The sequence below is a fragment of the Boleophthalmus pectinirostris genome, unplaced genomic scaffold (genome assembly GCF_026225935.1).
Source record: "Boleophthalmus pectinirostris isolate CB_2022bp ecotype Guang Dong unplaced genomic scaffold, ASM2622593v1 HiC_scaffold_9, whole genome shotgun sequence".
NCBI lineage: Eukaryota > Metazoa > Chordata > Actinopteri > Gobiiformes > Gobiidae > Boleophthalmus > Boleophthalmus pectinirostris.
The window spans coordinates 20608055-20625287 of record NW_026571541.1 but is presented as its reverse complement, the minus strand read 5'-3'; the positions used below and the strand labels follow the sequence as shown (position 1 = coordinate 20625287).

The 17233-nt window shown below is 41.5% G+C and overlaps 1 protein-coding gene across 1 annotated transcript in view; it reads left to right on the top strand.

Annotated features, from left to right (window-relative positions):
- Nucleotides 1-17233, top strand: part of LOC110154108 (cell adhesion molecule DSCAML1) — a 60302-nt gene that overhangs the window by 33294 nt on the left and 9775 nt on the right. The window contains 17 exon segments of the mRNA XM_055166976.1: nt 5624-5770; nt 6012-6290; nt 7047-7322; nt 7393-7692; nt 9326-9468; nt 9586-9715; nt 11011-11289; nt 11676-11804; nt 11909-12079; nt 13638-13843; nt 14163-14259; nt 14352-14480; nt 14585-14752; nt 14852-14922; nt 14999-15239; nt 16789-16944; nt 17012-17167. Coding sequence (XP_055022951.1) covers nt 5624-5770; nt 6012-6290; nt 7047-7322; nt 7393-7692; nt 9326-9468; nt 9586-9715; nt 11011-11289; nt 11676-11804; nt 11909-12079; nt 13638-13843; nt 14163-14259; nt 14352-14480; nt 14585-14752; nt 14852-14922; nt 14999-15239; nt 16789-16944; nt 17012-17167 — 3078 coding nt within the window.

Sequence of the window (17233 nt, the reverse complement as noted above, 5' to 3'; positions counted from 1 at the left end):
GTGATTATTTGCACAGCTCTAAACAGCAGTCACCACTAAAATATAAAAGGTGAGGAGGTCAAAATGGGAGACGGAATAAGAAGTAATCCTAAGAATATTTACAGTGAACTTCAATGCATTCATTTTTATGTTACCTTTTCAACTATACAGCCTCTAGTTATGTGTCTCTATTCACTCAGAGGGAAACAGGCAGACCCTTTGTAATTCACCCTTGTCACCATTATTAACCTTCTAGTGTTATTTTGACATTACTTCTCACCAGTCCTTTTGTCTACGATTGAGTCAGAGGAAGTGCCAGTAATATGCCGTCCTTGTGGCTCTTTCCTCGTCTGTCTTTTTTCTGGCTAGCACTTAACTATTGTAGACTACTTTGAATGATAATAGAGAGGAGATAGGAGCAAGTGTCATTCAATTCATACTAGAGAGTGGTGCACAGATGGGGAGAGAAGTCTATTGTGGCTAAGGTGTAGATTTCCCTTTGTCAAACACATGCCAATTCGTCAGCCGCAACAGAGGAGGACCTGGGATTGATAGCATCAGAGAGGAGTAGGGGAGAGAAAGCACAGGGGCCAGTGGAGGTGGGAGTAGTATCGATTTGACACTCAGGGAATCACACCCGAGGCCTGTTCATTTTCATTCATCTGCCCTTGTAATGGGGGTGTTAATATGGCAGGTAGACGAAGAGGGCAAGGGGGGATTTAGGGGGGATGAGGACATTTTATTAGAATCCAATCTTTATTATCCTTCACCTTTGCCCACCCTCTCACACGCGCACACTCACACGCATGCATGCGTAGAGCTGGAGTGACGCTGTTAATTACATGTTGAGCTTGAATGGACTCACGGCGGTGTTTTATGAAGTGTCTCTATGCGCGCGTAGCCGTGTCTACATATTTGACGCAAGGAGCATGGGTAGATATGGAGCGGTTGAAATGATATAGCTTTAATAGGATTTCCTAAGTCCTCCTTGAAAAGCATAATGGGCACATGGTAATTACTAAACAAATTTGGGGGGAGGGACCAGATCCTTTTGTAACCTCTTATTTATTTTGCAATGTAGAGCTGAATTTTACATGGCTTCTTACCTGGTGGTCAGTTGTACACAGGATTAATAGAGGGGAACTCAGTAGCTGTCCTTGGTGCTTAAAATTTCATCTGTAGTGTGAATGTTCAGTTATTCATCTTAAAATGTGTATAACTTTGAACATCAGGCCCCTGTCCAGGTATTATTTACATTTTGTTCATTGTAAACTGTAATATTGATCTAAAATAGCTTAATAATAGAAACAGGTCTATTGACTTCGTCATCAAAACCGCAGAATTGATTCTTTCACTGTAACTAGCAGCAAATATTAAATGACGTGTTTTCTTTTGGGGTTTTTTTTGAAAAGGGGCAATGCGACACATTTTTGAACCTTACACATATGGACCTGGAGCCTGAATTGTTTGTATAATCATAAGTAAGTACAGAGCTGTGGCTAGAGATAGGAGTTACTTTGAGTACATAATATGTCCTCTTTAAGCAAATCCTTGAGAATAACAGTATATTATATGTACATGTAAAGCGACACAAAAGTAGGTGGATAATTATGTTGCTGCAAGTCTTGTGTTTTTCTCTCTCTCACTTCATGGCAATAACTGAGGCTCTCCGTTAGTCTTTTAACTTAAACATCAATGAAGTTGTTTTCAATTGTCAATTGTGTATCTACACTGTGATGAAAAATAAAAGACCAAAACAAGTGGATAGTGTCTTAATATTGTGCAGAAATATTTGAAGTAAAAGTGTAGGTGTCCTCCACTGTCTGCTCACCAAACGTGGATTGTGAGACAGTGGGAGGAAGCATGCTGAGACAGTATACCGTGAGACACAATGTGTGATGCTAAATGTGTGAATAACATGCATTAAAGCGACTTTTTTGGCATTTACTACAAGCTAAAACACAGTCAAATATACATTCCTAAAAAACAGTAAAATCTATATTTTTGAACCAATCTGCAATGTTTTAGAGCCCCCGTTTCGCCCCGGCCTTATGCAAATCAATTACGTCGGCAGTCTGCTGCTCCCTCCTCACATCTCCATCGCCTTCATTTAAATGGCTGATTCTGTTTTACCTCTAATGAAGGGTACTCTGACGCAGGCACACACATGGCCATGCGTGCCAAAATCACATGAAACGCGCACCTGCTCGCACATGTCGCCGTATGCCGCCGCAGCGCCCCCTACCCAGCTGTTATCACGTGAGTGCACGGACCCTAGCAACAGCGAGCGAGAGAGCGAACAAAAACGAGCGATCATGGTGAGGGTGAGAGAGAGGGAAATGAGAGAGAGATGGGAGGGAGGGGGAGCCGTAGAGCATTAATAAGTGATGAGTCCAACAGTGTGAATTGCTGTTAGTTAGCATTGCTGCAGCGCCGCCTTCATTTGCATGGCAGCAAGAACAAACCCCTACGGTTACGTTGTTTCCCAAAATATGAGTAGGTTTTTACTGTTTCTTTGTCTGTCTTTTCCTGTTTTTGACTATACAAGAATAAGTATAAGTATAAAGTCTCCATTTTTATTATTGTTCATCGTGTTGTTCCTCTTGCTGTCTTGATTTGATGGTAATGTGAGAGAAGTGGGATCTGTACATGCTTCTATGTGAAGATATATGCAGTGAATTTTCCTGCATTTGGCTTCATTTCCATCTTTGCCCCTCCCCTTCACCCCTTCACCCCTTCCCTGTATGTCTCTGAAACATGGGGAGCCCTCTCTCAGGAGGGGCCTTTGGGGGGAGACGAGTGATGCTCCAGGGCTCCTTAATCCGCTTTTCATTGTGTCTCTTCCCCTTAGCCTGTCGCGGGCTTGTTATTTGCATGTATGTGTCCGTCTGTGGGATCTCTGGCATACGCACACATTCAACAGCAGCTTGGCTTTGCACTAGGCTTGACTCTGTGCCTCAGGCAGATCAGCTGAACTGATTCCATTACTTACAGACCCCCCTGAAAGAGATAGAAGAGCCGTGCCGTGGAGAAGGCAGAGAAAAGACAGATAGAAAGAAGTAGAGGGCAGAGGGGAGACTGTAGGTAGAAACGCCGGGCATCTTGAAGAGATGTCATGCAGCTCCAAAAGAAAAGAGCAAAACAAGTGGAAGAAGGGGTCAGGAAATCAGGAGGAAGTAGGGCTATTTTGCGCCTCCCTGAGGTGTGGAGCAGACCTTCAAAATATGTTTGCAGCCTCCCACAGTAAGGAAGATACCGGACAGTAGAGCACATACACACACTCAACAACAACAACAAACTCCTGGAGGCGTAGGCAGACTAGACGAGAATTGATCTCCTCTCCCACAAGGAGATGCTTGCGAGGGGGGAAGAGAGAGGAAGGAAAGCAAGACGGAGGGATGTAGACGAATTGTTTTTGCCCATGTGTGCTTTTCAGGCCTGCAGGCCCCTCATCCCTCTCACTCTGCAGCTCCCAATGGCACGTTCCTCTTTATCTGCCCAGCTCTCCCTCCATCAATTTCCATCTGCCGGCCCACTCCCTGTAGGGTCACTCCCCTCTCCTTCGCCACTGCACCCTCACTGCTGCTTCTGTGTACAGGCGCCTCACTAGAAAGCATTACCCAAAAATGTAAATATCAGTTTAGACACATTAAAGTGAGTGCTTTTATTGTTCTGTATTGTCGAACCTATTAAAATAGTTTAAATAAAATCATCAAAAACTTAATCACCTCCTATTTAGTTGGTTTGATTTGTGCTCTACTTACTTGGAATGATTCAAGTGACATCTACAGTTTAATTTAGTAAGAAAGAAAATTCCCTGTTTTTGTTCACAGTAACTGCAGTGTCAGTTTTCTCTCCATTCTTAACCATCCGCTGAATTTCCTCCACCCCGCCTGCACCCCCCTGTGCCCCCCCTGGTCTGTCGTTCTCTCCGCAGGCATGTTGTGACAGGGTGTACTACTGTGTTATACAGGGTTCTACTCACCAAGTGCATATTATCCTGTAAGGCTTAATACCCAGGTTGGAACAAAGGGCAGGCTTGAAAATTACAGCCTGCGTCGCCTAGCACTCAACACAACAGTCTGACTCGCATAACAACATCTGCGTATGAACTTTAACATGTGCACCCTTATTTGTATATGATGTGAAAATGTTTGGAGATTTTTATATGCTACAGTAAATGTTAATGACATTTGTTATAAAGTTCAGGTGTATTTTATCCCACTGTGGACATTGAAGAAGGCTGTTTTATGATTGTATTTTGATGTGATGTTTACTGGCTTTTTAGAATGGCCATGGCAATGAATAAGAATTACAGGAAAATCATAAAATTGTCTATATTTAGTCAGGTTAGAGTTTTGCTGTGTCACCCATACACACCCAAACAAGAGAAAATGTCAGAGCTGAGTGAATGAGAGTGAAACTGCTGGGGTGTGGTGCTAATATTTGCATAGTATTTCTGCATAACAATAAGACAGATTTGTCTGTTATGGCCAAAGACAAGCAATGGGCAGTTGGTATGTAGGCAAAATCATGTGTGTCAGTATCTGTAATAGACTGCATAAATCAACTGTAAAAGTATCATATGTATTGCAAAGTTGCATGCGTAATAGTTTGAGAGAAGTCAACAATGTCATATTTTATTTAAGAATACACAACCCACCTGCACTGTTACTGACCTATGTATTGCTTAGCCCTGTGAACCAGGTGACAACATTGTAAAAAGTCATTGAAACACCATGTACAGCAAATAGGAAGCAATAGCATTCACATAACCAAACAGGCTGCAAATGTCAACAGCAAACCCATTGTGCAGTGTGTCAGATAACCCTTTGGGGTCGGAGATAACAAAAAGATTCAGAAAAGCAGAAAGAATCAAACACAGAAATACACTCTCCGGGTCCTTTACCCCTCTATTAAGCTCTTGTCTGCCCCTTTTACTGGCACAGGGAGAAATCAGAGGCAGCCACAGCACCACTGATGTGAATGGAAAATGACACTAATCTGCTGTTATCATAACACACACAGATACATCAATTATTAACTCCTACAGTAACTCTCTTTCTCCTCCTCTGTCTTCTTCCATTGTGTGTAAGTGTCTGGACGGATGGTGGAAAGTATATTAAAAGCTTCCATGTATTCAGTTAAGTGCAAGGCTTGGACTTTTCTAAAGATATACTGTATGTTCAGCTCCTTATTTGTGCACTCTGGAAAATCAGTGTAACTATCACGATTCCTCAGGTGAGCCTTATAAAGATGATATAGTGCTTGGTATACTCTTGAGGGCGTACATCTAGTATGCCTCACTTGACAGCAGTTTTCACACGCAATATACTGTTTACCAAAGGACATCATAGCAAAAAGAGCCTTTTTAGTATCATCTGAGTGTGTGTCCTCAGAGAATACATATTCAATAAAACTAAAACAATAGCTATGAATGTTTAGGTAAAAGTATAAACTCAGCCTATGATAAATCTTCACAACACGCACAAGCACATTTCAAATCTCACAAAGGGTTGAAATCATTGTGTTACTGCGTTTGCACATAACTCTGGGAACAACACATCATGCAAATACAGCCTTTTTGTTAACCAAATATAGTAACTAACATGCTCTTTCCCCTCCTATTCTCGTCTATCCTCAGGTAACCGTTTCTTCCTGACCTCATATGGCGCTCTGTATATCTCAGAAGTGCAAAAGGAAGATGCTCTGTCCACCTACCGCTGCATCACAAAGCACAAGTACAGTGGAGAGACTCGTCAGAGCAATGGAGCCAGACTCTCTGTTATGGGTAGGTCACACCTCATGTTAAAGTCTATACCAAATAGTTCTACATGTACCACTGAATAGACCAAATGTAGGACCAACATTTAACTAAATATAAATGTCTGGGTTTTAGAATGATGAAGAATATTTTTTAAATGGGAATAAGTCCTCAAATATTGCATACAACAGGAATCTGAAGTCCATGAATAAAGCATTTAGCTCAACTTTACTATTATCACAATATAACATACCCTATACCGTTCCAGACCCTACGGAGTCCACCCCAACCGTGCTTGACAGCTTCCAATCTGGAGAGGTGCAAATTGGGCACAGTGTCGAGCTTCCCTGCATCGCATCCGGATATCCAAACCCCACCATACGATGGCTAAAGGATGGGCGGCCATTACCGGCAGATTCCCGCTGGACACGGCGCATCACAGGCCTCACCATTTCAGACTTGAGGCTGGAAGACAGTGGCAACTACATCTGTGAGGTCACCAACAGTTTTGGCTCCAAAGAGGTGACAGGTCATCTCAATGTTATAGGTAAGTAGTTCCTAACGATGACCAGAGACAATGTGATGGAGATTATAAGAAGGTTGTCAGAGAGCAGACAAAATCAATTTCTAGTGTAATGTACAAATATGTATAAACTCAATAAAAAAAAAGGCTAAATACATGTTGTGATAATAATGGCATAGAGATATAATGTAACACCTCACAACCCTAGACAGGAAGAATGTACACACTTCTTTTGCTCTGCTGACTGTGACTTCTCCTGACACAAACTCACTGTCATTTCTGGTGAACATGAGCTTGATCTCCAAGGACAGCCTGTGTCAAATAGTGCCAAGGTGATTCTACAGTGACACTGCAGAACACTGGTCATACAACTGAGCCACTGTGTTTGCAGAGAGCATGAACAAAAACAGGGACAGAGTAATTCATAATAGTCAGAGCTGATAGAGGAGACGTTTTACCTGGAGTAGGTTAAGGATGACAGGACAGAGAGGGACTGTCCAGTGGCACACAGCAGGATCTACAAACATCCTCTGACAGACAGGGGAAGTGAATTTCTCACTTACACACATGCTCTTATTCATTCTGCTACTGACAGACTCATGCTCACTATAGACACACACAACACACAGACATTCAGCAGCCTCCAGCACTTAACACCAGCTGCTTTATTGCTTACTGACATTTGCTACCCTTTCAGTCTTTCTTGTCTGGGTTTTCTTCTGCACATACCACACTGTTTTATCCACTGTACACTGTTTTCACTTTTTTTTATGTCTATAGAGCCACTGCGGGTCACCTTGTCCCCCAAGAACCTGAAGACAGGAATTAGCAGCACAGTGATCCTCTCTTGTGCGGTCCAGGGTTCACCTCACTACACTGTCTCGTGGTACAGAAACACAGAACCTGTCCTGCCTGATCAGCACTTTTCTATTCAGGGGGCTCACAATGAGACCCTCTTTATTTCTGCTGCTCAGAAAAGACATTCAGGCGCGTATCAGTGTTTTGCTACTCGCAAGGGCCAAACCGCCCAGGACTTTTCCATTATCCTGCTGGAAGGTGAGGAGACAAACATAGAATATGCATGCCATAACTGTATAATATATAAACTTTCATTTTTTACCTCTAGATGGTACCCCACGTATTGTGGCCTCCTTCAGTGAGCGGGTGGTGGTCCCAGGTGAACCTTTCTCCTTAATGTGCACTGCCAAAGGAGCCCCTCCTCCAACTATTACCTGGACTCTGGACGATGAACCAGTGGCCCGGGACATGCTGAGGGTGCGGGCCAGCCAGTACACTCTGTCTGATGGCAGCACTGTGAGCCACGTGAACGTCAGTAACCCGCAGATCCGCGATGGAGGAGTGTATCGGTGCGCCGCACGAAACTCGGCTGGTAGTGCCGAGTACCAAGCGCGCATAAACGTAAGAGGTGCCTGTCTACTTTTCAATATCAGTAATATACAGGCTTGATAGAGCCGGACCCCTACCCTCACCCAAATCCTGTCCCATACCTTACTACATCTCTGCGCTTTTATTTCTCATGCCTTTTATTTTTTTCTCTTTTTCTTTTACTCTCTGTAATCGACTTTTTGAGGATTTTAATGCTTTCTATTTATCTGAGATTCATGTAGTATGTATTGCAGATTTTCAAAAACAATTCATTATAGATATTGCATTTGTTTTTACTTTAGGTTTTTCCAGTTAGCATTTTATAATCCTCAAAGGATTAAGTTGACTTTAACTAAATTGACTATGGATTTTTGTTGTGTTTTTTTTATTAATTATTGTCGTAGTTTTGTTGTCTCTGCCACTAGTTGATTGATTGATTTTATTTACAAAACAAATTACTCCAAATCCATTAAACTTGCCAAGCTTGTTCTATAGGTAATGTAAAAACCAACAAGGGAAAATATCCAGAGAAGGGGCAGTAGGCCAGAACAGATTGAATGATGAATGAGAATTGAACCAGTGTGCAAAGGTCCACAGTGGAGGAGTGCCATTGTGTGTCTGGAGGCTGATGGTGAGCCCTGGTGACAGGACTGGTGATGTCAGTGTCAGCGAGGATGACAAGGATGAAGAGTGACACCCATGGACATGACCGAATCTCCCTCTCTCTGTTTATTGCTTCTCTCTTGCTCACATTCAAACTCTCTCTCTTTCTCTGCACTTTGGCGAGATGTGTAGCTTTGACATGTGAGTCCGCTCTGAGCAGACTTGCCAAAATGATTGCTGGAGTGAGACTGAGCACTATTGCCTGAGAGCTTTGGCCTTACATGTAACAAACTGGCACACAAATGGGCAGGTTCTGTGACACTCATCGCTGCACAAGATAAAACCGTTTCACACCATCGTATGCTGATCCTCTCTTTGAGTTGTGATGCCTGCCTTGTGTTGTGAAAATGCGCAGGTATTCATTCATACTACGCTGGAGTTGGGGGCGGGGGGGTCTGTCTTACGGGTGCACTGAATAATACATCTTTGACTTGTCAGAGCTGTGACTTCAAAGCTTGGTTCACTCTGAGAAAAGAAAGAAGAGTGTGCGAAGTAAAGGTAAAAAGAGATTGGCATACAGTAGGGAAAGGTCAAGGAAAACGTTACAAGTGATCTCCAGGTGTTTTTCAGCACAGCAAAACCCATCTTTAGTTTATACGATGGCCTTCTTCCTTATTAAGGTTAATCACTTGTGTGGGAAATGCTTTTTCTGCATTAACCCATCCCTCAGTGCTGCAAGAGCAACCTCCTCCTCCATATTATTTGACTTTTGCAGTTACACATCTTGTTTGGACTCACAACTTTAAAAATGTTAAAAGTGAAATAGCAATACTCATGCATATAAAGAGATAATTGATAACAACGCATGTTTGCAAGTAATTTTAAATTTGTTTTTTGCTTTATGTTTTTCTTTACTTCCTCCACTTCCTCCTAAACCCCCTCCCTAATATTTGTTACATTTCCAACAGTGTGTTTAACAATAATCACTAATGTTATTCTTCTTTTCTCCTTTCTTTGGCCATTCCTCTCTTCTCCTACTGTGTCTATTTTGTGTCTCTTTTCTTTACCAGGACCTCCAAGGATTCGGCCTATGAAGAATATTACAGCTGTAGCAGGAAGAAACACTTTTATAAACTGTAGAGTGATTGGCTATCCCTATTACTCAATCAACTGGTATAAAGAGGGACTTCTTCTGCCTGACAACCATCGCCAGGTAGGCCTACAGTCTGGTGCTGTATATGTAATGGAGGAATCTTGTAGTTATTGAAATGACTACACTGAATGGCTTTATTGAACTTATTATGATGGTTGTTGCAAAAAATCTGTCTAGGTGGTGTTTGAAAATGGGACTCTCAAATTAAGTGATGTTCAAAAAGGAATGGATGAAGGGGCTTATGTATGCAGTGTACTTATCCAGCCTCAGCTCTTCATCACACAGACCGTGTATGTCACAGTTAAAGGTATGTCTTACCACAGCTAACATTGAATCAAAACTTCTAATTGATTAATACAAGGGGTAATTTATTTGCCATATCATCCAGCCCCATGTCTGCTTATATTACTTATACAGAAATGCATAAAATGGCGATTGCTATCTGCTAAGTGAGAAAGAAAGGAGGTAAAATAGAGAGAGAGAGAGAGAGAGAGAGAGAGCTGTATGCATTGCCTCTAATAACCCCTGATTAAGGGGCGGAGCAGCCCAGTGTGCTCTTTCAACCACTCAGCAATTACATAGAGCACAAGTGCTGTTGTATAAAATGTGTGTGTGTATTATACTCAGCATATACTGCACTGAGTGTGTATCGCCTTGTACTGTATATAATTTTTACATTTGGCTTTATTTTATTATTTTGGGAGATTTTTATGCACACTTGAGCATGTTTACATGACGTGTATGTGCTAAACCATTGTATTTGTGTGAATGTTGTCTCTGATTTTATTGGAATAATTTAAACAAGACCCAAATTAAGTGCCCCAGATGTCTCAGTTTTAACCCCCCTAACATCACCCTCACTCATACCCCACTGCAACCCGGCGCCATCACCTCCACCGGTCTCCATGGCAACTCTTCTTCCCCCTGCGGATGGGGCTCTAATTAGAGCAGCTATTATGGGCTGGCTTTCGCAGGGCATAGTAGGATGGAGTGGAGGGGTTGGCAGGGGGCAGAGGAGGCTGCCAAGTGGGTAGTGGGCTAGGCCAGGCTGTAGGGGTCCAGACTTTGGTGGAAGACTTAAAACAGATCACCTCCAGGCAGACCAACAGATACAAGGCTGGTTTACCATTCAGTCAGACAAAGATGACTCTTGCTGTTTTTCTTTCCCTGCGGCTTTATAGCACCACTCTGCTATTTTCACTTACTCTCACACCTGATGTCCTTTGACTATCTGTATGTTTTCAAATGTCTCCACTTCTCTTTCCATTCTCCACATGCCTTTTCTTTTTTTTTTTTCTTTAAAATATCATATGTGGATGTGTGATCACCTTCTGTCTGTGATATCCTACATGCCTCATTATCTGTATCTGGGTTTTTAACTTGTCTTATTTGTCATTATTTCAGTTATTTTAAGGTATTTTCAATTAGAGATTGTAAATGCAATCTTTTGCTTTTGCTGGCCTTATTTTCTTGTTTGAAGCAAATTGAAATGACCCTGAATGAATGAATGTTATATTTGAGAAAGTTGTCTCTGTCAGAGGAAATTATGTTTTTGCTTGTTCTAATTCCTCTCTTTACACTTTGTTTGTCTCCACTTCACAGTTCCACCTCTGATCCAGCCGTTTGACTTTCCTCCAACCTCCATTGGTAAACTGATGTACATTGCCTGTGTGGTAGCGTCTGGAGATATGCCCATACGGATCACTTGGAGAAAGGATGGACAGGAAATTGTTCCCTCTTCTGGCATCACCATTGACACCAAGGAGTTCATGAGTTCTCTCCAGATATCCAAAGTGTCACTTAAACACAATGGCAACTACACCTGCATAGCCAGTAACGATGCTGCTACTGTGAGCACAGAAAGGCAGCTTACAGTCACAGGTAAGAAAGGACACAGTTATAAAGAGGGTTTGCTATAAAAGCACCTCATGGAGAGCGTATTTTTCTTTGCACAAAAGTTTGCATGGACACACAGATTTCTTTCAAATTAAACCTTTGCTTTTGATCAGTAAGGCCATGTATTGACTGTAATTGAATGTGCCCTCAACATCATTTTGAATGTTGAAAAAGCTCTTCCTTCGAGTTACTGAAGGTATTATGCATCTGTCTCATCCTTTTCAAAGGCTGTAGTAGTTGTAATAGTCATGTTACCTTGAGATTTAAAATATGCAGCTGGAGTGAATTGACTTAATGAAAAATCTAATGTTTTACAATATTGAAATAGTATTCAATAGAAAATCAAGTTCACACTTTTGACATATTTCTAGTGCCCCCTCGATTTGTGGTGCAGCCAAACAACCAGGATGGAATCTATGGGAAAGCAGGGATCTTAAATTGTTCTGTGGATGGATACCCTCCTCCAAAGGTTATGTGGAAACATGCCAAAGGGGCACTAGGTACATAGATTTCATATTATTTCTCTTATCGAAGTTATAATTTCTGTAATATTATCTTTTCACCATTGTCTCTTTCTTTTTTTTTTTGTTCTCAGCTGGCATAGGGAACCCACAACAGTACCACCCCGTGCCTCTGACGGGGCGTATCCAGCTAATGAGTAATGGCTCCCTGCTTATCAGACATGTGCTTGAAGAAGACCGGGGATTCTACCTCTGCCAGGCATCCAACGGTGTGGGCTCAGACATCAGCAAAAGCATGGTCCTCACTGTCAAAAGTGAGTTTTATTGACACATGTGATGTATACCAATTCAACTTTACAAAATTATTTCATTTAATACACAATAAAGATACATTACTGCACAATAGGAGACAGGTCATTTGGATGCCACAAAAGGAAAAAGGAAAATTAAAGGGCTCACATTATATTATTATATTATTATACTATACGTATTACATATTATATTGTTATACTGATCTGTTGTAATTTTGTTTCCTCATCAAAGGTATGCTTGGAGTTGTGTCAAACACATAAACCCTTCATATTTAAGCTGTGTTCTTTTGTGAAACTAAAAACCCTTTGTTCCACCTTGTGATGTCATGTGGCAATACAGGAAATGCTCCACTGTGTCTTTAAACTCCATACACATTCACTAGAATAATTTGGATAATTTCCGCTCTGGAGCTGCCAAGCTTTTAGCTTTACAAAATGTAAAATTTAGCTGTTAACTTGAAAACTAGTGCATGACATGAAATGACATGACAAGGTAGAACTGAGCATTTTGAGCTTTGGAGATGTACAGAGGAGAACAATAAATTACTCAAACATGACTTAAACCTCACAAGAGACAGTTTTGTGTAATACAGGACTCACACTAACTTTATGTTTATCAAGTGTTCTGAGGTATTTATGCATTTGCTGTAGTTATTTGGGCTTGTTCAGTTTACACGATAGGCCGTGAGGATATAAATCTGAACTTTCTGTGTAATAGACTGAAACCCAACAACAGAACAATTGATCTTTTGACTCTTGGGATTTATCTCCTGACATTGAAACACTTGGAGCTTAATTATTATCTGTAATCAATGTCCTCACTTAGCCCTTTCTCACTGCAGCCCTCCCTGTAATGCACTGAGAACATGTGTTTCCAGCATCATTTACATACACAGTCAGTCAGATTTTATGGTCGGATTACAGCCAGAATAGGCGTGTCAATTTAGCATTTTACTATTTCACAACCTTATCTTAAACAAGCTGAACCGCCATGTACAATGTATGTTTCTGAATACGTTATACTATGTGAAGATTTAACAAGCTACCACCTACTTTCTGGCTCTGTCTCGCTCCTCTCCTTCTGGTGTTAGTGTTATTGATTGAACTGTTCCTCTTTTCTGCTTCCCTCAATTCTGTCTGTTTTGCTCAGCGGAGATAGTGGAGAGGTTGGAACGAGGGAGGGTGGAATGAATAAGTGATGAAAACAAAACAGCAGAACCTCCTCGGATCAATATTGTGTGTGTGTGTGCTTGTGTGCAAATGTAGGCGTGTGTGTGCAGAAGATTGAGTATGTAAGTGATTATGTCTATAGAGTGTACACGAAAGGTGAGGGTCTATCGTTGTGCCTCTTCATTCACCTAAACCTCACTGTTAACTATTGGAGAATGTGAGAGGAGGTCTATTGACTTTCTCTCATTGACCATAGCTCTTCATTACTCCACTACATCGAAACTTGGCCACTACAAACTCTCCCTTTTAACTGCCAGCTGCTTCTCCTCACTGCCTTTTAAAAGTTAGCTTCTCCTATTTAATATGTACTCCCCTTTACTTCTCGTTGCAGTACCGGCAATGATCACCAGTCACCCCAATACTACTATGGCCAAAAAGGGCCATGTAAAGGAGCTAAACTGCACTGCCAGGGGGGAGTGGCCTATCATTATTCGCTGGGAGAGGGGTGACACCGTGATTGACCCGGACCGCAACCCCCGATATTCTATTACAACCAGCCCCAATGAGAAGACTGACGAGGTGCTGTCGACTCTCAAGGTAAGAAACATGTACAGGAGTATTCACCTAATGAAATCAGACAGCAGTATCTATTTGAGTCCTAACAAACAGATAGACTTCGATTTTCTATTTTGCTTTTTTTTTGAGCAATGTTTGAGCCTTAGGTGCTGGTAGATATGAGTCCAGATGTAATGCAAACATGCTGTATAAATTTTTTTCACATCTAATAAAATGTTGAGATTGCCTCTGGGTGCTATTGAACATCTCTTTTGACTTCCACATAAAAACTGTGAATATCTTTTATATCCATTTCTCCTATTCACCTGCGCACATAATACTAGGTCTTTTCTTCTCTCAGCTAAAGCCAGCAGAGCGTGAGGACTCTGTCTTCTTCTCTTGTCATGCCATCAATTCTTACGGAGAAGGACGAGGGCTCATTCAGCTAACAGTGCAAGGTAACTTGTCTGTGATGTGTATCTGTCTTTTTGCCAAATGGTGTTTGTGTTCTTGAAACTCCCCTTTTGTCCTTCTTTCTTTGAAATCTCAGAACCACCAGACCCTCCTGAGTTAGAGGTGAGAGAAGTCAAGGATCGAAGCATGAACCTTCGCTGGACTCAGAGATTTGATGGAAACAGTCCTATTACTTCCTATGACATTGAGTATAAAAATAAAACAGGTGAATATTTATTTTTGTTGGAAATGTGAAGAGGATGTGTCAGTGTTCGCTAATCTTTATCTTTTTGATTAAACTTTTTGTGTGTGTGTGTGTGTGTCTGCTAGATTCTTGGGAGCTAAAGCATGCGACACGAAATATCTCTCCCACAAATAATCAAGCCAACATTGTGGATCTCCACCCTGCCTCTGTCTATAGTATTCGCATGTATTCATACAACACTATAGGCAAAAGCGAGGCTAGTAAAGAGCTCACCATTAGCACAGAGGAAGCACGTAAGTAACTGAACGATCATAATGACCTAATCAATTATAAGAATGTCGTGTTTATGCAAAAAAATGTACCTAAAACTTGGGTGCTTATTTTCTTTATAGAACCTGATGGTCCCCCGATGGATGTGATGTTGCAACCAGTGACTTCTCAAAGTATCAGAGTCACCTGGAAGGTTAAACTGAATTCTATTATTTACTTCAATTTTCACAAAGTTCTTTATATTTATATAATGTTTTGATGTACGTCAGGCTCCCAGAAAGGAGCTTCAGAATGGGGTGATCCGGGGTTACCAGATTGGTTACAGAGAGAACGGCCCAGGCAGTAATGGTCAGTACAGCATTGTGGAGATGAAAGCTACAGGGGACAGTGAGGTCTACACTCTGGATAACCTGAAGAAGTTTGCCCAGTATGGTGTGGTGGTCCAGGCTTTCAACAGAGCTGGCACGGGGCCCTCCAGCACCGAGATCAACGCAACAACACTCGAAGATGGTGAGAACATTGTGTATAGGTTTTATTGCAATACTAAATCTACTAAATGTGCAGATGTGTAGCCTATGACTTTTTGGCCATTTCACTCTTAGCAAGTGTTAAGATAGACAAAATCAAGAACTTGTGTTTACTGACAAAATTAATGTCAGCATTTGCAGGTACAAGATATTGTGCCATTTATGTGGATTTACTTCTTTGTTTTAATGAAATACTGTTCAATGCAAAGTAATACTCCTTAGAATGAGCATAAAACTGTCTATGAGGAACACTCTTAGCATTTTTCTTTCATATTTTAATGTTCAGTGTTAATATGAAATAAGATGACTCCTAAATAAGTCACATGTTAACTATACTGCAGATAATGTCCACCCTGTTAACAGTTGGTTTAGTCTCATTGGACCAGAGCAGACCGAGCCCTTCAGTTCTTCCTTGTGGCTGTAACCGTGGCGACAGTGATATTGATGGCCATTATGATAATAGTGATAACAACAAGCATACTAAAAATAATTATAATTAGCTTGTCTCTGTGTCTGCTAGCTTCCTGCTGTAATTATCCACAGCTGAGTGCATTGTCTCTCTACTCTCTCTTTTCATCTTTTTCTGCCCTTCCCTTGCTCCCCATGCTTTTAACTCTCTTCCTGTCGTCCTCCCTTCTTCCCTTGCCCATCTCTCTCCTCCTTTCTCTAGTCCTGGTCCAAAGCTGATATATATAATCAGATCTCAAATATTCTCCATTTATCATACACAAAGCATGGCATTCAACATTCATATAGACGTGATGGATTTTATTTTTATACTTAGCCAGTTGCAGCATGTAATCACTAATTTGGATGCAAGTGACTATATTTTATGTGTACTTGGGAGTTTTACATTGTGATGTACTTGTACTCTTTGTATATTTCCCACATTGTAATAATCCTGCCCTAATTTGTGGATTGTTGGAGGCTGTATGCTCCTTTAAAGCCCTTGTCTTTTAGGTGTTACTAAGGTCTGTTTTGTCTAATTACTTAGGCTATAAGCCGAAAGCTCTATTCATGCAAAACCTTGTTGCATTTCTAATCCTCTCCTGTCTCCCCTCCCTTCCACCCACCTTCTCCGCCATCACCAGCTGCAGAGAAAATCCCTGGTGGACTTGGCCTGATCCAGCGCTTTCATTACTCTCTCTTTCAGTTCACTCTCTTCCTCTCTTCCTGCCCCGCTACTTCTCACAAGTTGACTTCTGTTCAACCTCAACACTGTGTGTTATTCAGGCCTTAAAAGACGAATGGTCAGCAGTGGCTATAGAGGAGACACCTGGGTCGGCTGGGACAGAGAAGGGATTGTCACTGCACAGATTTGGTGCTTTAGAGATGACCCTATATAGATCAGGCTGGCCACAGCGCTTTTTCTGACTAGCCTGTTTAGTTAGCTCATGTTTGATATGGAAATTAGGTCCAGTCTTTCAAAGGGGGTTATATATATTATATATAACTGGTTTACATGGTTTACACGTTTTATGTAAAAGTATGTGTTGTTACTAACTATTAAAATAAAAAACTTCACTCCACAGTTCCCAGCCAGCCCCCTCAAAATGTACGCGCCATCTCCGTCACCTCTGACGAGGCTGTCATCACTTGGGCTGAGCCCCCCAGACTGACCCTGCATGGGGTCCTAAAGGGGTATCGTGTTGTTTTCTGGGCTGTTTTTCCAGATGGAGGTTGGTTAAGTTATCAAACTTTAAAATGTGTCTCACACCACTGTTCTTTGTGCTAACTGCTTCTTTTTTCCGTCAGAATGGGGTGAAATGCAAAATATTACCACCATCAAAGAGCAAGTGGAGCTTAAACGTCTGGAGAAGTTCACCAATTACAGCATCCAGGTCCTGGCTTATACTCAGGCTGGTGATGGCGTCCGGAGCAATGTGCTTTACATACAAACCCGAGAAGACTGTGAGTCTTTCATATACACTAAAACACAGCTCTACCCTTAAAGGATTTTTTTTTTTAAATCTGGCT